The 21,583-nt window shown below is 33.9% G+C and overlaps 2 protein-coding genes across 3 annotated transcripts; one reads left to right on the top strand and one right to left on the bottom strand.

Moving 5' to 3' along the window:
* Positions 1–548: 548 nt before the first annotated feature.
* LOC126972187 (gastrula zinc finger protein XlCGF17.1-like) lies at positions 549–3,638 on the bottom strand. Of its 2 annotated transcripts, none has more exons than XR_007731064.1 (5): positions 3,337–3,638; positions 2,803–3,096; positions 2,602–2,719; positions 1,199–1,356; positions 549–767 (listed from the first exon to the last, which is right to left on the bottom strand). XR_007731064.1 is itself a non-coding variant. In XM_050818815.1 (5 exons), the coding sequence occupies exons 1-5, from the start codon at positions 3,538–3,540 to the stop codon at positions 563–565; spliced, it is 972 nt and encodes a 323-aa protein (XP_050674772.1). In that variant the 5' UTR covers positions 3,541–3,638; the 3' UTR covers positions 549–562. The 2 variants fall into 2 exon arrangements, 1 of the variants encoding a protein (XP_050674772.1); XM_050818815.1 differs by having other exon boundaries at positions 2,810–3,096.
* A 3,449-nt stretch (positions 3,639–7,087) lies between these two features.
* Positions 7,088–10,874, top strand: LOC126972167 (protein AATF). The gene is made up of 3 exons (XM_050818770.1): positions 7,088–7,227; positions 7,343–8,157; positions 9,982–10,874. Exons 2-3 carry the CDS (start codon positions 7,388–7,390, stop codon positions 10,853–10,855), a joined length of 1,644 nt encoding a protein of 547 aa, XP_050674727.1. The 5' UTR covers positions 7,088–7,227; positions 7,343–7,387; the 3' UTR covers positions 10,856–10,874.
* Positions 10,875–21,583: the final 10,709 nt, after the last annotated feature.

Raw genomic sequence — 21,583 nt, 5'->3', positions numbered from 1 at the left:
GATGGGGTGGAATAATATATACCTCAAGCGATGTATATGTTTGTAAAGCTGCAGAATTTGTAATATAATTGTTTACATTAAAATATTAAATAACCTTTAAGCTTGGTGAAAAATACGCATCTATAGCTATACGTATCTATAGATACGTTATTGAAAACTGCCGTTAATCCATCTCGATCTCTCGTAGCCTACCCCTGATTAAAAACACTCATGAAAATTATGAAATTTGAATTGTTTTCAATAATCTTAATTCTTTTTTTAATGTATTTATAAATGTACAGTTTACATGAAGCTACAGTTTATTTTTTCAATACTTTTCAATAAGTATTTTTAATAAGGATCTCATATGAGCTAAAAATCCTAATTAAACAATAATTTTTATTTTCATTACTGTTCTGGATTGTCTCCCACTATGAAAGGAATTCATATAAGTATAAATCATACAGTAGCGAAATTGCAGTAAATATCAGGAAGTCATGCCCAGACAATTAGATTAGTGTGGGTTAAAATGTGTAGAAGCAGTTAGTAGGGATGGATGGACACAGTAGTAGTAATGAAACATTTATTTTAATTCTTTATTTTCATTACAATGTACGAGTTTAAGGTGTTTTTTAAGATTCCAGGAACGGGTAAGACACAATCCACATATAGAACAACTAAATGGTTTTGCTCCGGTGTGTGTAATGCTGTGTCGTTTTAAATCATGACATGTGATAAAAGCGCGATGGCATACATCACATTCGAAATTCTTCTCACCAGTATGTTTCCTAGAATTAAGAATGTACATTAGAGTAACTCGAATTTGTCAAATATATTAAGGTGAAGACTGACTTCGGCGACACAGATTGACTTGTAATGTATCTTATAATGTCAGACGTAGAGGTTGTATGTGCTTCCTTTATTTTACTAAGTTATTGATATTTCAAAAAGATGAAAATAATGCTGGTAAATAAAAGGGCTTTTTCGTTTTCCCACTGCATTTCAATTATTGAAAATCGTGTGTGAAAAACGATACGGATTACGCTTGAGACTTACTTTCGCAACGTGCACTGAATGACTTGTAATGTCACACTCACGCCGCGAATGATACATAACAACCTAATGTTACAAGTCAGTCTGGCTTCTATAACAAAAACTCAACACACTACACCAAAATATTACAAGTCGATCTCCACCTTTAGATTCATTGTTTAATTACCTAATATGATATTGCAGGTGTCCTGAAGTTCTGAACTTTTCTGGGCAAAGTTTGCAAGTATATGGCAATGTTCCCGTATGTTTTCGTTTATGCGCTGAGAGTCCTGCAGCCTGTGTAAATTCTTTGCCACATGTGGAACAACAAAATGGCTTTTCACCCTAAAATTTTTGTTACAAAAATTATTTAATTATTTGTAAGGAATATACTCATAATAACTATGACATTGCACAGGTTAAAATATTTTATTGGCTTAAAGGACCATTAACATTTCATTAAGACAACAATCAAGTTTGAGCCTAAAATCAAGGGCCAGCCAGTAAAAAAATAGGGAATGAAGGTTTCCTACATTTCATACATTTTTCTTATAAATATTTTTGGCAAAATTTAGAAGAATATCAAAACTTAAATGTCATATATCAGCTAAAGTATTGGTTCCACAATTTTTTTTTTTCATTGGCCGGCTATAATTAATAATATTATTCAACTCAAGCAATAAATAATACTAGGATTACTTGTCGTACCACTTCACTGCGGCGTTTATTTGACTTAGTTTACCGCTAAACTAAGTCTGTGTACAAAAGCAAAACAAAATTAAGCAAACAAGATTTGATCAAGTGGCTCAATTTTTAAATAAATATAAATAGCGCGCGCTAATTAAGAATAATTTGTAAATCATGTTTGTTTTTAATTATAATTGAATGAAGTCGAAAATGAAAATTCTGTCGACCACAACCTAGAAAATTTTGATAGCTTTCTATGAGTTCAAAATTTTTTAAAATCAGTCTAGAAATGGCCGAGAACCAATTTTACACAGAAATCAATTGGAGTCACTCGGTGGGAACTCTGCTCAGCTTCGCTTCGCTCAATAAAATCAGGTTCATATGAGCATTCTCTAACATAGCTAACACTCTAACATAGCTCAGAAATTATATGCATGATACAAATATAGATTTTTCATTAATTTCAGTTGCATTGTTTGCCTAGTCCTTTTTTTATTAGCCTATTATTATAGCACATATCACAAATTTATACTTATAACAATTTTACTAAAAAATAATTAATAAAGGTAATTATTCTCTGTTAAGAAGAAGAAGAAAATGTTAAGAAGGTAGTAAGCCTTTAGCCTACACACCTTCTAGGTAAACAAATGATATAATTGTCAAATTCATGTTTGTGTTTGTCAAGCTTCATATTATAATTATATTATTATAAATATATTATACTTGTGTTGACTTCCACTCAGTTCATTATTCGTTAATAGAAAAATCCTGATATGAATGTTAAATGGGTGGCGGTGATCACTTAACAACAGGTGACCCGTACGCTCGTTTGTCCTCCTATTTCATAAAAAAAAAATCTATAGGCAACCTGACAAAGTAATATATGAGTGCAAAAGATAATACCGTATGAATCCTCATATGAACATCTAGAGTCTGTGCTAGTGAGAAACTTTTTTCACAATTAGCACATTTATATGGCCGCTCACCCGAATGAGTTATTAAGTGAGTCTTAAGGCGGAATCTAAAACAAAAATAGCATAAAAATATACATCCACAAAATCAATAAATGTGTACAGAAACTATTGTATAATAAATTCTACATACTAGGTACCTTGAAGACAATATTTTTCCACAACTAAAACATTGATATTTCTCAGACTTTTTATTTTTATTAGGTAATCTCTTATTATCACCATCATCTCTCTTGGTATCTTCACAAAGAGTTGTATTAGATTCTTCTGTCAAATAGTTTTTTATATTCAGATCATTATGTTCATGTTGTACAGATCTTAGCTTGGAGTCAGAATGCTCACATAATTTAATAAATTCAAGGCAATAACCAAACCATTTCAGACAAGCTGAACAAATCATATGAGGAAGACCATCATCAGGCTGTATCTTAAAAAAAAACATCAAATTTTCAGAAATTAAGAATATTTAAAGTACATGCTTGTTGTATAGTCATAAATGCTCTAGTCATAAGACCATAAGGTCGTCAGTAGATAAAGAAGCTTAATAATATGTTGTTTATAATAATTAAATAATTGCATAAAACAATCTCTAAGTTGTAACTCGAGTTACATTTTTTTAAGTTGAACTTGTTACGGTTTGAATTTACTTTAGTAAACTGTTACTTACTGTAATTTTAGTAAAACTCATTAATTTATCAGATAACAAATAAGTCTCCCCCTCAAATCTTTCAAATAAGCTACTATAGTTTTGGTCACTCTGTAAACAAATTCTACATTTATGTAGTACCATATTCTCTTCTAGCTTTGGCATATCCGTGGAAAACCGTAAACTGAGAAGGTACCTAATAACTGTAATTAATTTATCGGTCATGAAATAAAATACTATGTAGTAACATTTACGTGATTGTCATAGTTTGCTGAAATCGAAAAAATAAAACTGCTGCTGATGGTGATGACCAAGGACAATATACTACGGGAGACGGGAGTGCCATACAAAATAATGAGAAATGTCGCTTCCGCTTGTATTGTATTGTATTAAATCTTGATACCAACATAATCAACTAATGACGTAATATCAGAGCTGCCTATAATAATAAATATGTAGGGTTGGAATCAATCCATAATTTTTATCGATAATTAACTAATAATAATATATATTATATATATATAAATAATATATATCATAATAAATAAAAAATTAAGATAATTCGATAAAAATTATGGATTGATTCCAGCCCTACATTTTTTATTATTATTGGCAGCTCTGATATTACGTCATTAGTTGATTATGTTGGTATCAAGATTTAATACAATACAATACAAGCGGAAGCGACATTTCTCATTATTTTGTATAGCACTCCCGTCTCTTGATATATATTATTATATATATATATATATATTATTAGAGAGATATAGTATGTCAGAGAATTAGAATATAAAAGTAATATGGCCTGTGTGATTATATTCTACTCTGTGTATTGGGCTGAACTGATGGCGAACGTCATCTTTCAAAGTGTGTTTGAAGTTGTCACTGTGTACGTTAATGTCGGTGACACGATTGAAGTTAGTTATTATTGTCCATCAGTAGAGCGCTAATTTAGAAGTCGCAGTCGTCTTCAAGCTAGCGCCCGCGACGGATGTGCGCACTGATCGACTTACATGGTGGATACCAACACCGTGACGCTCGATTTTAAATCCAAATAAATCTCCGAGAAGTATATATATATATACTATAGTAGTATATATAGTTTGAACTAGTAAGACTTTGCTTAGGTCCATATCTTTAAACGAGCAATTCTTGTATATATATATATATATATATATAATCTGAATCTCGGAAACGGCTCCAACGATTTTCATAAAATTAAATATGCAGGGGATTTCGGGGGTGATAAATCGATCTAGCTAGGTTTCAATTTAAAAAAAATGGTTTTATCCATGTTTAAATGACTATGAATAACATTAGAATACAAAGGTAAATTTCGCCACTATATACAAGACTATTATAGCTCAGATGGGACATTGGGTGATCCGGAAAGCAGAAGACCCCGGTTCGAATCCAGATGTCCTATTAGTTTTTTTTTGTTCAAGTTTTGTACATTCTTAAAAATCCGAGCAAGGCTCGGTCGTCCGGATATTTTAAATTAACAAAAGAGAACCTTAAAATTAGTCATTATTTATATATGGACCTTAGCAAAGTCTTACTAGTTTAAACTAAGGGATACGTTTTAGTAATCTCAAAGAAAAAAACAATTAACATAATTAATATAATATTAATAGTTTTGTTTTACGTTGCAATTTCGGCTTAGACAGTCTTTGGTATTCGTATTTCAGATGTTGCAATAAAGTCGTAGGCGTGGGTCCTGAATCTGAAATTATAACAGAATACATTTTTAGGCTTTAAATATTTTTTTTCACATTATAACCACAAAATAATATAATAAAGAGTATTTTAAAGGTTAATAAACTTATAAATTATTTTAAGATCAATAAACTTATTAATAAAAAATATAGATACCATAAAAATTAATTAGATAAAAATAAATTTAATCATAATTTAAAATAAAATATCGACACTTCATAAAAAAGTGTCAAACACTACAGTTAGATTATAATTTTACTCTAGATGAATTTAATCAATACTCTATCACTTTTAGCATTCTTTATTAGCTTATTATTTGTTCATAAGTGCTTACCTTTCTTTATCCAAATAGAATTTAGCCATGAAAATTCTCTTACTCCTATCTGACCAGCCAGATTTTAAACCACATATTTTACACAAATTTTTATTACATGGTATAGCTTAGAAAGTCTTACGCATTTATACTACAAATAATTAATACACGATTAAAGTAAAAGAAAACGAAAATTCGTAACAAAAATTGTTGACAGTCACTTTTATTTTGAATTAATGACATGTCACATGACACTCAAACCAAAACAAACGAAAGAGTCGAATATATGTTAGAGCGAGACAGCGTTTGCCACCATTATTTTTAGTGCAAGGCCATACATATTCGAGTTTATTAGAGAGTTGCGCCAGGCTGGATTAAACTAAGTTGCCAATCGCCATACTGTAATTACTACTATTTCAAACTTATGTCACATCACTACACGATTCATACTAAACAGTTCACAGAGTACTTTGTTTTAAAGGATAATATTGTATCACAGAGTACTTCTATATATAGTTGAAATACACCTATACACTGATTAAAAGAAGTTGATGGTAGCTGTTATTGTTAACTTTGGGAAAAGTAAAATACTTCCGTAATATTTATTCTGAATTTTGATGTTCCGATCTTCAAAAGGCAGATTTTTGTATTAAAAATTATGATATTCATTTAACCATAAACTCGTAAATTATTTTTTTTTTGTATTTTAAGTAGGTTCGAAGAATCAAATGCTCGATGGGTTCTCGTTTCGATAAACGACATTCCAATTTTTATTGAACTGTTAAAATTAGGATTCAATTAGTATAATATTAAGTTACGCATAGGTTTATATTTAAAATCTATAAGTAACTAGACCGGAATGCATTATAGCGGTGCTGCGCTGCACTGCACAGCGCGGAAAAAAGCGTCATAATATTATGTCAATAATTTTGTATGGTGCATGTCACACTAGAGCGGTGCTGCAATGTGCGTTACTGCGCGTCGCACCACTCGCGGCAGAGTTGCCTTTGAGATAATATTTTGACGCGCAGCGTCGCGACCCCACTGCAGCGATCAAGTACAGTACGATACAGCAAGTAGCGCTCCTCAGTAAGCGTACTGTTATGTTTATAGAATTTTGTCTTCGACATTCTGAAGTAAGTGTGAAATCGTGCAGAGTCCTTAAAAAGGCAAGGAAACAAATAGTGATATTTGCTTTGATAGCGTGACCTTGGTATGTGAGCAGTCCATTTCTTATTATTTTTTTCTCTTCCACAATTCGTTCTTCTTATGCACACAACAAATAAATAATGACCAAATTTTCCGTCATTATCGCTAATCTTGTAACGTTGCTCACACGCACAAGCTGCCGCTAACTGCAGTTTCAATGCGGAAGGTAGGTCATAGGTACTGTCGAACGACGTGAAGCGACGCGCTGTGCAGCGTCGCTCTACTGCGGTCCGACCTTAACTTTTTGTTTTCGTATGGTGCATGTCGCACAGTGCGTTGTGTCACTCGCGGTTGTCTCCACAGAACATTATACTATAATGAGGTTGCCTCCGAGAGGATAGTTTGACGTTTTGTTTGAATTATGTATGTAGGTAATTAGACTTATTATTACTTACCCTCCTCCATCACAACACAAATTATATTAAAAACGGCTGCATGGCTCTGCCTTTGCCTGTCCTGTAATAAGGGTATAACAATAAAAAAAGTCAATGTCAATTTTGAATTCTAGATGGAGTGAAATAAAAAAAAAATAAACATTCACACGTGCTGTTATCGAGAAACAGAGAATTTATTTATTGTTAAATTTACTCTTCAGTATAAATTATAGTAATATAATAAATATTTAATTACACAATACTTATTAAACGGCCACAAATTCAAAGTTCATTAATCAGGTAATTTATATACTCTGTACGCAGTACAATAAGTTATAATACTTTTATTTACTTTATCCAATAAAACAATCTTTTACCAAGTAAAACACTAAGTACTAGTGTATTATTGTTCCAGGTATTTCAACCGGTTATCAAAATTTAAAGGTTATCTTAGTCAATTATGGCTTTTAAACACAAAAAATCCAATAAACTCATTTTATCAGACAAAATCGCCGATGCTCTAACCATAAAACCGAGAGCTGATATAGAGGATGATCAAATATATAATACTAAGCCTATCACAGTTTCACGAGATGATTTTAGCTCATCTGGGGAGGATGAGGCAGTAATTAGCGATTTTCGGAAGCAAAACGTTAATCTTCTCAGTGATATTAACAAAAAATATGAAGGAAAGGTTGTATCAAAAAGAGATATTGAATCAGAAGTTTCAGAGTCAGATAGTGAAGTGGATCACGGTGATACTAATTCTGTAGGAGCAGCAAATAATGAAATATATAATAATTTGTCCGTGAGTGATGATGTAAGTGATGATTATAGCATAACAAAGGTTAAAAAAAATTATAAACAGGAAGAGAGTGATGTGTCTGATAAAAGTGATGATGACACAGATGAAGATGATGATGAAATAGATGATGAATTTGAGAATGAAGAAGAAGGTATTGACATTAGCCAGCTACAAGAACCTGTAAAAGAGGAATTTGAACATGTTAAAAAACAAAATGTGTCTGAAGAGGCAAAAAAAGGTATATGTGTAAGAAATCAACTGTTACTATGGGAAGGTCTTCTAGAGATGCGAATTCATTTGCAAAGATGCATGAATACAGCAAATAAAATGCCTCTGCCGGACACATATGACATGTTGAGAACAAATATTGAATTCTCTGAGGAGAGCAGCAATACAATATCAAATGTCTCTTCTGTTTTGGAAAAGTATGTTATTCTTAAATTTTATTATTACATTGTTTATAACAATTAAATGAGCCTATAAAAGTGAGAGTTCCATGTCCTACTTACAAGTTATAAATCTCTGAACAATATGTTATGATTTTAACGTGAAAACCCTCACTTCTAGGATTAAAATGCGAATAAAATTTGAAACACAAAATTTTATGAACGATGCGAGATTTGAATCCAGGACCTCCAGCATTCCGTGCCGGTGTGTTTGAGTACCGCTTCATTACAAAATTCTGTTTGCTTTGTTCAACTCTCAGGTTGTGGCTTCATCTACAGGATCTACTTTACAGTTGATAACCTGCTCAACCCGAATATTTGCATATTAGGAAATTGACTCCAGATATCGCTCTTGTAAATCTCGAATCCCGCATCGTTCATAAAATTTTGTGTTTCAAATTTTATTTGTGTATAAATCTCCGATCAATTCTATTATTTGAGCAAGTTATCAAAGTCTAAAAATACTTGCCCTTACTTTATACTTGCGGCATAGATTACCTTATTGTACATGACCACCAGCATGTGTTATTGCACTTTGTTGTTCCATTGGAATTTATTAATTAAATATTCCTACACCCCTGCAATAACTACACATACTACTATCCCAGTAGAAAAACATGCAGTTTAATCAATACACACATTACTTGTCAAATATCATGAATTTATCTAAAATCCCAAATGATTTTTTTCCTAAAAGAAATTATATATTAACAAAAGTTCATAACATATTACCAGAAGTAGCAAGAAAATAAATTATCACCCTTATGTTACCAACTATACCATACCATAATACTGTTACCCCCTTATTCATAATAGTCTTCACTTAACTTAAAGCATTGCTAATTCTCACTCTGTCTTCTTCTATTGACCTAAGTCAGAATGAGAAAAACATTCCTAAGCAGCTGTTTAAAGTTTGTGGACCATTATGAATAAGGGGGTTAGTATTTAGTGTGCAGATAATTTTACACAATAATTGTTTTATGAAATGGATAATCTACTGTAGCAGTATTATGATTCTGCTGCAAGCATTGAAGTATTTTTCTAGTTATTATTTTAAGAAAATATATATCATAGGGACACTATTTGATTTATTTATCATCATTCAATTATTACTGTAAATTTTTGTCATTATATTCATTAATTCTCATTAGTTGTGTCAGGTGGGTGAGCACTACAGAAGCACATTTTTGTGCCTTATAGCAATATATAGCAATAGTCTTGTGCGGTACTGCAGTATAATGGGCAGGGCATATCAATTACCAACAGCTGAATGTCCTGCTCGTCTCGTTTACTTACATAAAAAAAAAATCTTTGCATTATTGTGTTACAGTTTGAAGGCTAGAAAAGCTAGTGAAATTACTGGGCTAATGAGACTTAATATCTTAAGATTCAGTTCAGTCATGAATCCTAAATGACTTGGCATTTTAATGTCTCATTACTTTTTCTCAATAAATAAAAACAAATACTTGAATAATTCAAATACTGTTTTTTTTGTATTTAGTCTTCTTACTTATAAAGTCTTTGCCCTCCCTTGGGAAGATGTTTATGCCTTTGCAGTACAACTCTGTGAGCCTAGACTCATAAAACTGTGAAGGCATTTTGTATTGCTGTAGAGTTAAAACAGTTTGTCAAACCATCTGAGTTATAGAAGTGAAGATCAGTTGAGCGGTTAGGTAGTTTCACTGCAAGTTTTGCCATCACTGTTCAAAGTTCAGTACAACAGACATCAGCTGTTACACAATAAAGTGACCTAGGAAATTTTATACCTATCCCCTATATAATATGACATTATTTTATTTTCAGAATGTTAACTTTGCAGAATATTATGTTTATGAAGTTTCCAGAAACCAAATCAATAAATCTAAATCAAAAAAGAGGTACTAAAGAAAGCAGTGTACAACAAGAGAGTGATGAAGAAATACCTAGTGATACTGATAATGAGGAAATCCCATCAGATACTGATGCTGAAGATAATGCTGATGAAAAGCTAAAAGAAAGGTCACCAATAAAGCAATCATCAAAGAAACAAAAGGTTGATGAATATGAAAGTGATATTTCCACATGTCATAAAGCATTCAAATCCTACAGAGATTCTACCATACAAAAATGGAATGAAAAGACCAGGGTAGCTTCTGCTATGAGTGTCAAGAATGCTCCAACAAACACTGTCCTGCAGCAAATCTCATATATTCTCTCTGATATGAATAAACTTAGAAAAAGAACACAACTTAAGCGTTCTGATTATGATATCATAGGTTATAAAAAATTGGAAGAACACAAAGAACCGATTGATGATGAACTAAATGTAATACAGAGTAGAAAAGATGATGATGAGTATATTACAGAGATTTTTGATGATAGTGATTTTTATCATCAGTTACTCAGAGAGTTAATTGAATGTAAGTCAGCAGATGTAACAGATCCCATACAATTAAGTCGACAATGGATTGCGTTACAGCAAATGAGGAGTAAAATGAAAAGAAAAGTTGATACAAAAGCAACTAAAGGCAGAAAAATAAAATATGTTGTACATAATAAGTTGGTTAGTTTTATGGCACCGGAGAAATCAAAGAAATGGACTGATGAAAGTACAAGTGAATTGTACAGTTCATTGTTTGGAAAAATGTTTGAACAAAACAATGTTGGCTTAAATATTGATTTACTTGAGAAGAATTAAAACTTATTATTGATATTGACATTTTTCTTTAGATTATCATTTCAAATTGTTACTGTTTTAATATGGACCATTGTTTGACACTATATTGGGGTTATTGGTGTTGAGAAATAGAAAGAAGGCATTGTATAGGTCTTGGTTATAACACAAATGGTATGTGGTACTTTGGGTACTACACCCAGCTCTCTTGTAACACTAGAAGAATCCTAGTAGCCAGCCTTGGGGTTCAGGCAGTTCCTTTAGGGTAACCATATTATCATATTGCCCTGGAAACACTACACAAAAGAGAATTCATTCCATTGGTTGTATGTGGCAGAAAGTTTCTTGTAAGCTGCACTGTTGAGGAATGTTTCACATCCAGTGGTGAGGGTATCTTCAGGATTTTAAGGAGTCAGTACTACGAATTAGTATTAAGCACATTACACTCTATTAGAAAGTCACGACAATAAATGCTTATCACATCATCACGATCTGCCAAAAATATGTGGCTTATAAATATGTATTTTAATCATACTAATATTATAAATGTGAAAGTTTGTATGTCTGGATGTATGTTTGAACTTCTTTAACGCAAAATCTACTGAATAGATTTTGATGAAACTTTACAATAATATAGCTTACACACCAGAATAACAAATAGGCTATAATTTATAAAATAGTGTGAATTATACAAAATATAAAAGAAGTGTGATTATTACTAATGAATACAACTAGCGCCATCTCTTATCAACTAGCAAGCAAAAGATCAATACAATTTACCTATATGGCAAAACAACGTTTGCCGGGTCAGCTAGTTAAATATAAAGCACTGTTCGCGCTATTCGAATGAGTGTAAAATAACCAAATATAACAGCTTATTTTTATTCAATACTATATTATAATATGGTTACCACTTACTTGCTTACCACCCAGGGGATTGCCCTGGGTGCAAAAAGAATGGCGATGGAAATCTTTAACTCACCCTTGGTGAACCATACTCACACGCGTGTTGGTCAACTTCCTTCAAAACCTTTGAATTTATTCGTAGGTGTTTTTTCTATAATAGGTGGTGAATGGGCAAGATGCTCACGGGATGAGTAGGCAATCGAGCATGGATATCCGCAACATTAGGTGCCAAGAGATGCATTTCCGGCCTTTAAGGTGGGTATGCTCATTTCTTGAAGGTCTCTGAGTTTTGTCGGTTAGGGAAAACAGCAGCCGGTTATTAAAGATATGTTGAACTTAACTCACTATGTGTTCCTCCACCACGAAAGCGTCGAGTAAACGTGAATATGAATTTGAAAAACGAAAACACATTGTTAGGTGGCGGCGCTTTTGCGCCATTGACGCTTTTTATATAGCTTTTAATTTAATTGCTTTTAAACGATTTTGAGGACTAGCTAAATCTTTTAGCTGCCCAATATAAGTGGGTATTTAAAATGTTGTCAGTCCAGCGTACTATCTGCCTAAGATCTACAAACTCAGTCAAAACGTGCATTCCACACTTCATGGCTTTTACAACAATTGAATTCTAGATGTTTTTACGCCCTGTTGCAACTTCATTTGATTTTTTTTCTCTTATCGCCTTTTGTAGCAGATCCGGATTCATGACTAAATGAGACCTGTACGAGATAAGGTAAGCAATAAAATATCTATTTGGTTATCTATTTCTTAACTGGCGATAACTTTTTTTAACCTTCCGTATTATTGTTACATGACCATGACAGGTTGTCGTGATAGAGGGGAGGTGCGTGGCTTATGGGCGTTTTCACATTGAGCGATAATCGTAACTTGTGGGACTGATAGTGTTTCATACATTTTCTAACGATCACGCTGCATCATTATCGACACGAATATTGTCACTGACACATTGCACTGACAGTGATTTCATAGTGCGGGGTTTGAAAGCACTATCTTAGAAATATAATTAGATACAATATCGATATCAAAATTTTGTCAATGAATAGATTTAAACATTATTTTAAAATATAATTGAATTTATAAGGCCTATTACAAAGCGATGGCTGTTACCGGGAGGTCTGCTTCATGTTTTATTTTATTTTATTTATTAACAGCTAATAAAAGGCTCGCATAATGCCTGCGAGATCGAAACAGAAATAAGGAGATCCGTAGGAGAACCAAAGTTACCAACATAGACTGATGGTTGAGAAACTAAAGTGGCCGCGGGCAGGGCACATAGCTCGATGAACAAATGGTTGTTGGGGCAGTAAAGTCCTGGAATGGCGACCGCGTACTGAAAGACCTATTTTAGGATGGGGAGGACCCGCCCCACGTCCGCGTCGCCACCACAAGCTTTCATCACTTAGATTAGCCTCGTGCCTACAAAGTACACCCTCGACGGAATCGCCAGCATTCTCCTCTTGGTGTGCAATGTACTGAGTACAAAAATCAAAGTTAAAATTCTAGATGTCTACTCAATAATCTCAGCCAACCTCATTAATATTGCTTATCAGAATTAAAATATACAAAATATTGTCGTGCAGAGGTTATCTGTTATCACTCAGAGGACACTGCATGGGAACCTTTGATCAGTTAGCACGCAATAAGCATTTATACGTTATTATAATAATATAACCACATTATTTAAAAGTTTTGAGTTTAAAGATACACTTTTTTTTATTTTTTTTATGGTATTCCATTGGAGGACGAACGAGCGTACGGGTCACCTGGTGTTAAGTGATCACCGCCCACATTCTCTTGCAACGCCAGAGGAATCACAAGAGCGTTGCCGGCCTTTAAGGAAGGTGTACGCGCTTTTTTTAAGGTTTGTCCTGTGAAATGCGCGATACTGTGCCCTCCCCAGAATACGAGGGGCAGCCCGAGCGCGAATGCTCGGGGAGGGATTCTCCGGCCGGTACCCTCTTGGGGTAATATCTTATTTAGGACCGCTCTCATATTTGTTGGGGTTGAATGGGGGGGAAGGGATGACACTTTTATAATTCAGATTATAATCATTTTAAAATAAGAAAGTTTGGCGCATGAACATCCCCTAGCAACCAACTTTCTAACAAAACCAGTGGGAGACTCCTTTGCACAGGATTCCGGCTACATTATGGTGCCACAACGGCACCTATTTCTGCCGTGAAGCAGTAATGTGTAAGCATTATAGTGTGGACATATATTTCGATCCTTAGGGCGCCGTAGCTATAGCAATTACTGGGCAAATAAGACTTGACATCTTATATCTCAAGGTGACGAGCGCAGTTGTAATGCTGCTCAGAATTTAAGGATATTTCAAGAATGCCGAGCGGCACTACATTGTTATGGGCAGGGCGTATCAATTACCATCAGCTGAACGTCTTGCTCGTCTCGACCCTTATTTTCTTAACAAAAATGAGTATAATATACATGAATTGTCAAATCAGCTGTTTTACCAAATTTTCAGTTGTTTTTTTTTATTGATGTACATAGATTAATAAATTTTATAAATCTGTACTTTGTACAAATTCTGTGGAAAACATACAGCTAGGCTTAAGATTAACAAATAAAAGCATAAACATGACCTGGGAAAACCGATATGTATGTTAAAGTGACATATTAGCATTAGAAATTATATACAAAACAAAAATTGGCACCAAGTAATCTTGTAACTTTACTTGTACAGTGTATTGGTGAATAAATCTACCTTGCTTTTGATACTATATTGACACACATAAATTTTCTTGCCCCAAACTAGGCAAGATAACGATATTATATATAACACGATATACATAAACATCCATGACTAGAAAACAAATATTCACATTCATCATAAGTATAAATGTTTACACCTACTGGGATTTGAATTCGGGACCTCTAGCTTAGAGGATAGGGTAACTAACCGCTAGGCTATATGGGTCGTTAGTCTTGCCTATGCCAAAATGAACAGTGTTAGTCTTCCTCAGTCACCTTGTATGCATATTGTTGTGCATGCATGTACACAGTTCCTATTTGCTCAAACAGTTCTGAGCAATTAACAGTACCGTTTGATATGCTTCAGGTAAGTCAAATGACAAATTTTTATTTGTTTATGTAAGGGTAGAAAGTGAAATTTGCGACATCTGGTTATAGGTTTAGCACCTATGTTATCTTTTTTTTTATGGAATAGGAGGACAAACGAGCGTGCGGGTCACCTGTTGTTAAGTGATCACCGCCGCCCACAATCTCCCGCAACACCAGAGGAACCACAAGAGCGTTGCCGGCCTTTAAGTAAGGTGTACGCGCTTTTTTTGAAGGTACCCATGTCGTATCGTCCCGGAAACACCCCGCAAGGAAGCTCATTCCACAGCTTTGTAGTACGTGGAAGAAAGCTCCTTGAATACCGCACTGTGGAGGACCGCCACACATCCAGATGGTGGGGATGATATCCTAACTTGTGGCGTGTCGTGCGAAGGTGAAATATCTATAAATATAACCATTAATCATTAAGAGAAAAATTAAAAGAAATAAACTATGACTGTTGCATCTCAATATATTCTTGATAATCTTCTTTATATTTGCACATTGACGAATTTTCTAGAAACTGCGCCGATCATAATGTTAACATGAGGAACAAACATAAACTTCTTATGCCTACTGATCGGTTAAGTTGTAGAGTTTGCATCGTAACGAGGGTTCCTTAATGACTACGTAGTTTTTTTAATGAAAATAAGGGACGAGACGAGCATGACGTCCAGCTGATGGTAATTGATACGCCCTGTCCAAAACAATTCAGTGCCGCTCAGGATTGTTGAAAACCCCAAAAATTCTGAGGGGCACTACAACAGCGCTCGTCAGCTTGAGACATAAGATGTTGCATGTAGTCTCATTTGCCCAGCAATTTCACTAGCTACGGCGCCCTTCAGACCGAAACACAGTAACGCTTCCACATTACTGCTTCACGGTAGAAATAGGCGCCGTTGTGGAACCCATAATCTAGCCGGCATCCTGCAAAGGAGCCTTCCACTGGTGTACACACCTCTACATAATTATAGACTTAGAATATTTTGGACCAATTTTGATGTCAATGTGTGCGTTAGTGCTAGTAGTTAGCTAGTTTAATATTCAAAATACTATAGAGATAATTCCACGCGTGGCTGACTGCTTACGACTTGTCAATCAAAATCGGTTACAGAACCAATTTTTTTAGTAAGCGAAGCGAAAGCGAATCCACTTTAGTAAGCGAAGCATTTAAAAATGTGTAGTTAAATAATAATTTTGATTTATCATTATTTATTTTGATCATTATTTTCGTCGTCACATTTAAAAAAAAATAGAATTTAAAAAGCTGGTATCAAGATCGTTTACGTAGAACACACTGTTGTAGACTGACAGACGTCAACATGATGCGAATGGAAAATCGCATTTTGCCGTAATGTCCGGTGGTGGAATTCGGCTGGTGTTTGAACTGAACAAAACCTCTGAGCACTCCTTGTGAAAAAAAAGGTCAACATGCGGTCCCTGATACAGAGAGACGATACATCTCTACGCAACACCAAAAAATCAATCCGATCGGAGATGAATTGATTGTGGATGATTCGAGCAGCTCTTTGTTGTATTCAGTCAAATGGAAGAAGCTACTAGGAGTAGTAGAAGTACTAGGAATCATCAGCTCAGCAGTGAGAACAAAACTATACGTAAGAATGAATTTGCGCTATAAATAGTTGCAGACGATGCCTTAAAGTGAAGTACTGTCTCGCTTTACTCGGTGCATCATGCTCTTTAGAAATCAATTTTGCTTTCCCGTCCAAAGGGGCACGGAACTGAACGCCAGGTATGCCAATACAAGCTGCGGCAGTTAGAGGAATGCTAGCATCGGGGGGATAGGCCAAAGGGAGACCTTTAAGCGGTGAATGCATATGCCCGTGTCGTCTGGACTGATCAGGACTTAATTTTTGCCAGCCCTATTCTGAGAGTTTGTATAATATATCCTCGATTTCAGCAGATACAAGTTTGTACCGGTTCTCGTCGACGCTACCCCAGACATGTAGGTTTCGCCGTTGGATGAAGCATAGCCTGTGCTGTCGTCTGCATAGCAATGAAAGTTGTTGATTTACCTATAGCCTATCATCGATGTGATATGTAAAAGAAATAGTGTAGGGGATAGCAAGCAGCCTTGCGGGACACCAGCGTTTAGCACAAAAATCTGATGACCCACAAGTTGTGCCACACAGAACACTTGATCAAAGGCTTTCGCTATGTTCAGACTCACCTTAGCGGTGTTTTAGTGCTTGTTCATAATTTCTTCTTAGATGATAAACATATGAGAAATGTGAAATGCATTGATACGGTATTTGTGTCGTATCCCATTACAGCCGTCGATTTTCCAGCTCTAACGCCAAATTACTGGCAAATCTAAATACCATAGGTACGGTTGCAATGGTAGAAATGTAGCTGACGAGTAGGTAGGTACATAACTGATTAATTTTCACATGAATAGACAGATAAACATAATTCAATTTTTATACATTCCAATTCTTATAAATTAAGTGTAAATGAATGAAATACATTATACAATTTAATCAAAAAATATAGAAGAACGAAATGTACATACTAACTTAAAATTATAATTTAAATATATACAATGACATTAACTGAATAATAGTACATGGCTGCACATTAATTGCGCGTCTTCTACGAGCATCGATAATAATTAATCCGGCTACAAACATTGAGAACCTTTACAATTTTCCAATTCAATAATCACAAGGTTTTGTTTGAACACTAGTTCAATAAACTTTAAATTTTAACAAGACTTAGTGAACTACGGTTGAACGTCCAAGGATTGTAACCGTGTTATATTTTGAGTTATGGTTAGTTATTATCTTAATATATATAAATTACGTGACACGTTGTTTGTCCTCGATGGAATCCTAAACTAATGAACGGATTTAAGTGTGAATTACTTCATGGAGTGCAGTTTAGTCCATCTTGAGAGATAGGATAGTTTTTATTTAGATTTGAGACCCATAATTATTTTTATTTCCAATATTTGTTTTGTGTGGACATATTTTCTATGAGAGAATTTATTGACGCACAGTTTGACAGTTCTGCTGTGAAACAATTTCATTTTAACAACTCCAATGCTCCTTGCATATGTTACGAAATAATTCTTGATGTTATCAAATATGATTGACAAATTCACAAAAAAAAAACAGTATTTTATTTATTATATTGTACAGAACAACGTCAGTCGGGTCAGCTAGTATATATATAATTTATACCATAAACCGATGTTAAACCATAAATTGTTATAAAACCACCCGGCGGAAAAAAAACCTGCAAAAAACGGGCGCAAGAAACTCAGTGGGCTTCTTTTGTTTTTATAAAATTTTCTCACAATGTAATAATTATTAAACAGCCTTTACTGTTCTGGACGATAATTAAGATTAATTAGAGGTGTAATATAATTGGCTTAAATTCATGAGATAACAAAATGTTATCATTGAATGTACGAATTATATAAGCTCTGTTTATTATTTACAATTACATAATATGTTTATAACATTATAAACACCTATTCGAACCCGACATGCTTCAGTTTCTCTCGAGTATCTAATGCAGAAGATTTATCACCTCAGAATTAGAAGAGAGCTCACAGAAAAATACCTTAAGAAAGATACCCAACAATTTTTTATGAGAATAAAGGTTGAGACGAGCAAGACGTTCAGCGGATGGTTATTGATATGCCCTGCCGATTACAATGCCGTGCCACTCAGGATTCTTTAAAACCCATAAATTCTGAGCGGAAGTACAATTACGCTCGTCACATTGAGACATAAGATGTTAAGTCTCATTTGCCCGTTTGTCTCATTTACCCATAATCTAGCCGGCATCCAGTGCCATGTATAGTATATATACATGTGTATATACCAGTGGGAGGCTTCTTATACGTACGAGTACGATATATATATATATATATATCGTACTAATATTATAAATGTGAAAGTTTCTATGTCTGGATGTATGTTTGAACTTCTTTAACGCAAAATCTTCTGAATAGATTTTGATGAAACTTTACAATAATATAGCTTACACACCAGAATAACAAATAGGCTATAATTTATAAAACTATAGTGTGAATTATACAAAATATTTATATTTTTCTTTTAAGAAGTGTGATTGTTACTAATGAATACAACTAGCGCCATCTCTTATCAACTAGCAAGCACAAGATCAATACAATTTATATGGCAAAACAACGTTTGCCGGGTCAGCTAGTATATATAGGTATATATATACATAAGAGTACTGTACTATAAATAAGAGTATACATAAGTATGGCACTAGCTATATATCAAAGAAATAACGTGTCTCCTTACAACTAGTCGCCAGTAAATAATTAATATTATCACGCCATAATATGGATGCATGAACTTACTTTTCTAGTAAGCTTCTTCTTGAGGTAAGACGCCGCAATAAGTAAGACGAGAGGAATAAAGATGGACCATTTGCTACTTGTATGATGGTTAAAAAACAAAGCAGTTTTCCAAGAAGACTGGATGAAGATCTTATGTATGTAAGTATAATTTTAAGGCCAACAGTTTGACCTTTAAAGCTAGTGCAACAGTTGTGGGGTGATCATTAAGCTGTGTTTACGGGACCACCAAGTGAAACAATTGACGACAATAGGAGTACCTCAGGGGACGCAGACATATAATCCTCAAGACGTGAGCTGTGAGCGAGAAAAGTTTCAAAAACGATATTAGGGGGAGTAATTTTACCAAATTCAAATTAACAGTAAGTAACATCTTTAGCAAGAAAATTCAGATTGAATATAATTGTAATTATTGATTATCAATATCTAATGCAATTAGGTGTCGAGAGACGGTCCGGAGGAGAATGTATAAAGTGCTGTCTACGCGTCTCAATTTGGCTACAGGAAACCCAAGCGCTGGCAGCTATTCCGGCCGTAATTAATAATTCTTTATTTTTGCGTCAAACATGGTTAATTAATAGGTGTACTAAATTATATGTCGTACATTCAAATTCATTTATTACCATATAAATTAGTGATTCCTTATAAAAAATAGTGTCAATGAAAATATTATCACCCATAAATCTTATTTACTTAAAATCAACGGATCAGCCGGTCTGGATAGACTGCCAGTATTCTTCGTACACTTCCTCGTTACATAGTTTTTACTACAAGTAATCTAATGGGGTCCAGAGGCGCGGAGAATTTTCAGAATACTATCTTCGCGCCTCAATAATAACAGTACTGGTAGCCAAGGTACTGGAAGCCCAAGAGCTCGCAACTATTTCGGTCAACGGATCAGCCTAGCTATCCAACGCGGAAATGCTGCCAGTATTCTTGGTACGCTTCCACGTATTGATAGTTTTAATTTTATGTAGTCATAGTATTGTAAATATAGTTATAAAATTTGTTTTATTTTAATTAAAAGTTATTAAAGAGCTAAAAGTAATTTAATTATTAAGAATTTCAAAAGTGTTATGTTGGAAATAAATAGTCTTTTGATGCAACGGTGTGTTCGGATAAAAAATATTGTATGGAGAAATAAAAATACTATATGAGAAATTACAAATTAAATTCATGTATGCTCCTGTACTTTTCACAATCAGCTACAATATTATTTAAAATTGATTTTTAAAGTGTTTTTGGAATAAAAGTTTTTTTTTTTTATTATTGAACCAACAGCACACAAAAATTAAACTAATAACAAAAATATTATGCGATGGCCGACTGCCAATTACAGGTTCACACTATTTATGGTATAACATTTAACGCTCTAATTAAACTATGATTAAATCAAAATAAAAAATAATTAACTAATAAATATGTATGAGTGTATGTGTGTATGAGTGTATGTGTGTATGAGTGTATGTGCGTATGAGTGTATGTGCGTATGTCTTAAGTCGTTTTCAACTCTTCGATTACAGTATACTTAAAATGATTTCCTTTTTGAAAGAGCTTTTAGTATGGACGAATATATCTGTTGGTAAGAAATGTTTATTATAGCAGCTAAGGGTACGGCAGACCACCGAATTCTGTGCATAAATAGAGTGAGTAATTGGGACATTAAAAAGGGTGGTATGCCTTGTAGGCTTAATCGGGATTCTAAATTGCATGAATGAAGATGTAAGTTCGGGGCAGTCAATTTTGTTGTTGCACACGTCATACAGAAATAACATATCTAGTAAAGTTCGCCGGTCTTTTAATTGCATTAATTTATGGTGGCTACAGGATTCCTCATAACTAGAACCATAATGCTGAAGGCGATATTCTAATACCTTTACAAATTTTGATTGTATATTCTCTCTTTCATCGATATATATCCTATAGTATGGGTTCCAGATATTACAGCAGTATTCTAAGACGCTACGAACATATGAGAAATAAAGAACTTTTATACACTCTAAACCTGAAAAAGGTTGACTTACACGTATAACGAAACCTAGATTCCTGTAAGCTTTTTCAGTTATTGCAGCAATGTGATCTGACATTGACATTTTTGTATCAAACACTATTCCTAAGTCCCTAATGCTATTCGTTCGTGTTAAAGGAACATCAAGTAATGTGTATCGGTATTCTAATTTATTTCTTTTTCGCGTAAAGGTGATTTGAAAACATTTAGTTACATTGACTCCAATACGGTTGTCATGATAATAGTCACACAGTCTGATTAAATCACTCTGAAGGTTTATTGAATCTATTTCAGTCTTAATGCGAGCGTAAATTTTAGTGTCGTCAGCATACATAAGAAATTTAGCAAACTGGAAATAGTCGCCAATATCATATAAATAAGATAAATA

The sequence above is a fragment of the Leptidea sinapis genome, chromosome 25, assembly GCF_905404315.1.
Source record: "Leptidea sinapis chromosome 25, ilLepSina1.1, whole genome shotgun sequence".
NCBI lineage: Eukaryota > Metazoa > Arthropoda > Insecta > Lepidoptera > Pieridae > Leptidea > Leptidea sinapis.
This window is presented reverse-complemented; position numbering and strand designations above follow the sequence as displayed.

Bases quoted from the DNA above. Each gene is read 5' to 3' on its own strand.
- LOC126972187 (XM_050818815.1), bottom strand. From the start codon at position 3,540: ATGACCGATAAATTAATTACAGTTATTAGGTACCTTCTCAGTTTACGG. The intron at 2,720-2,809 runs GTACCTAGTATG...TTTTTGTTTTAG, and splicing joins GGAAAAATATTGTCTTCAAG to ATTCCGCCTTAAGACTCACT. The intron at 1,357-2,601 runs GTATTATCTTTT...CAAAAATTTTAG, and splicing joins TTCATATGAGGATTCATACG to GGTGAAAAGCCATTTTGTTG.
- LOC126972167 (XM_050818770.1), top strand. From the start codon at position 7,388: ATGGCTTTTAAACACAAAAAATCCAATAAACTCATTTTATCAGACAAA. The intron at 8,158-9,981 runs GTATGTTATTCT...TTTTATTTTCAG, and splicing joins GTCTCTTCTGTTTTGGAAAA to AATGTTAACTTTGCAGAATA.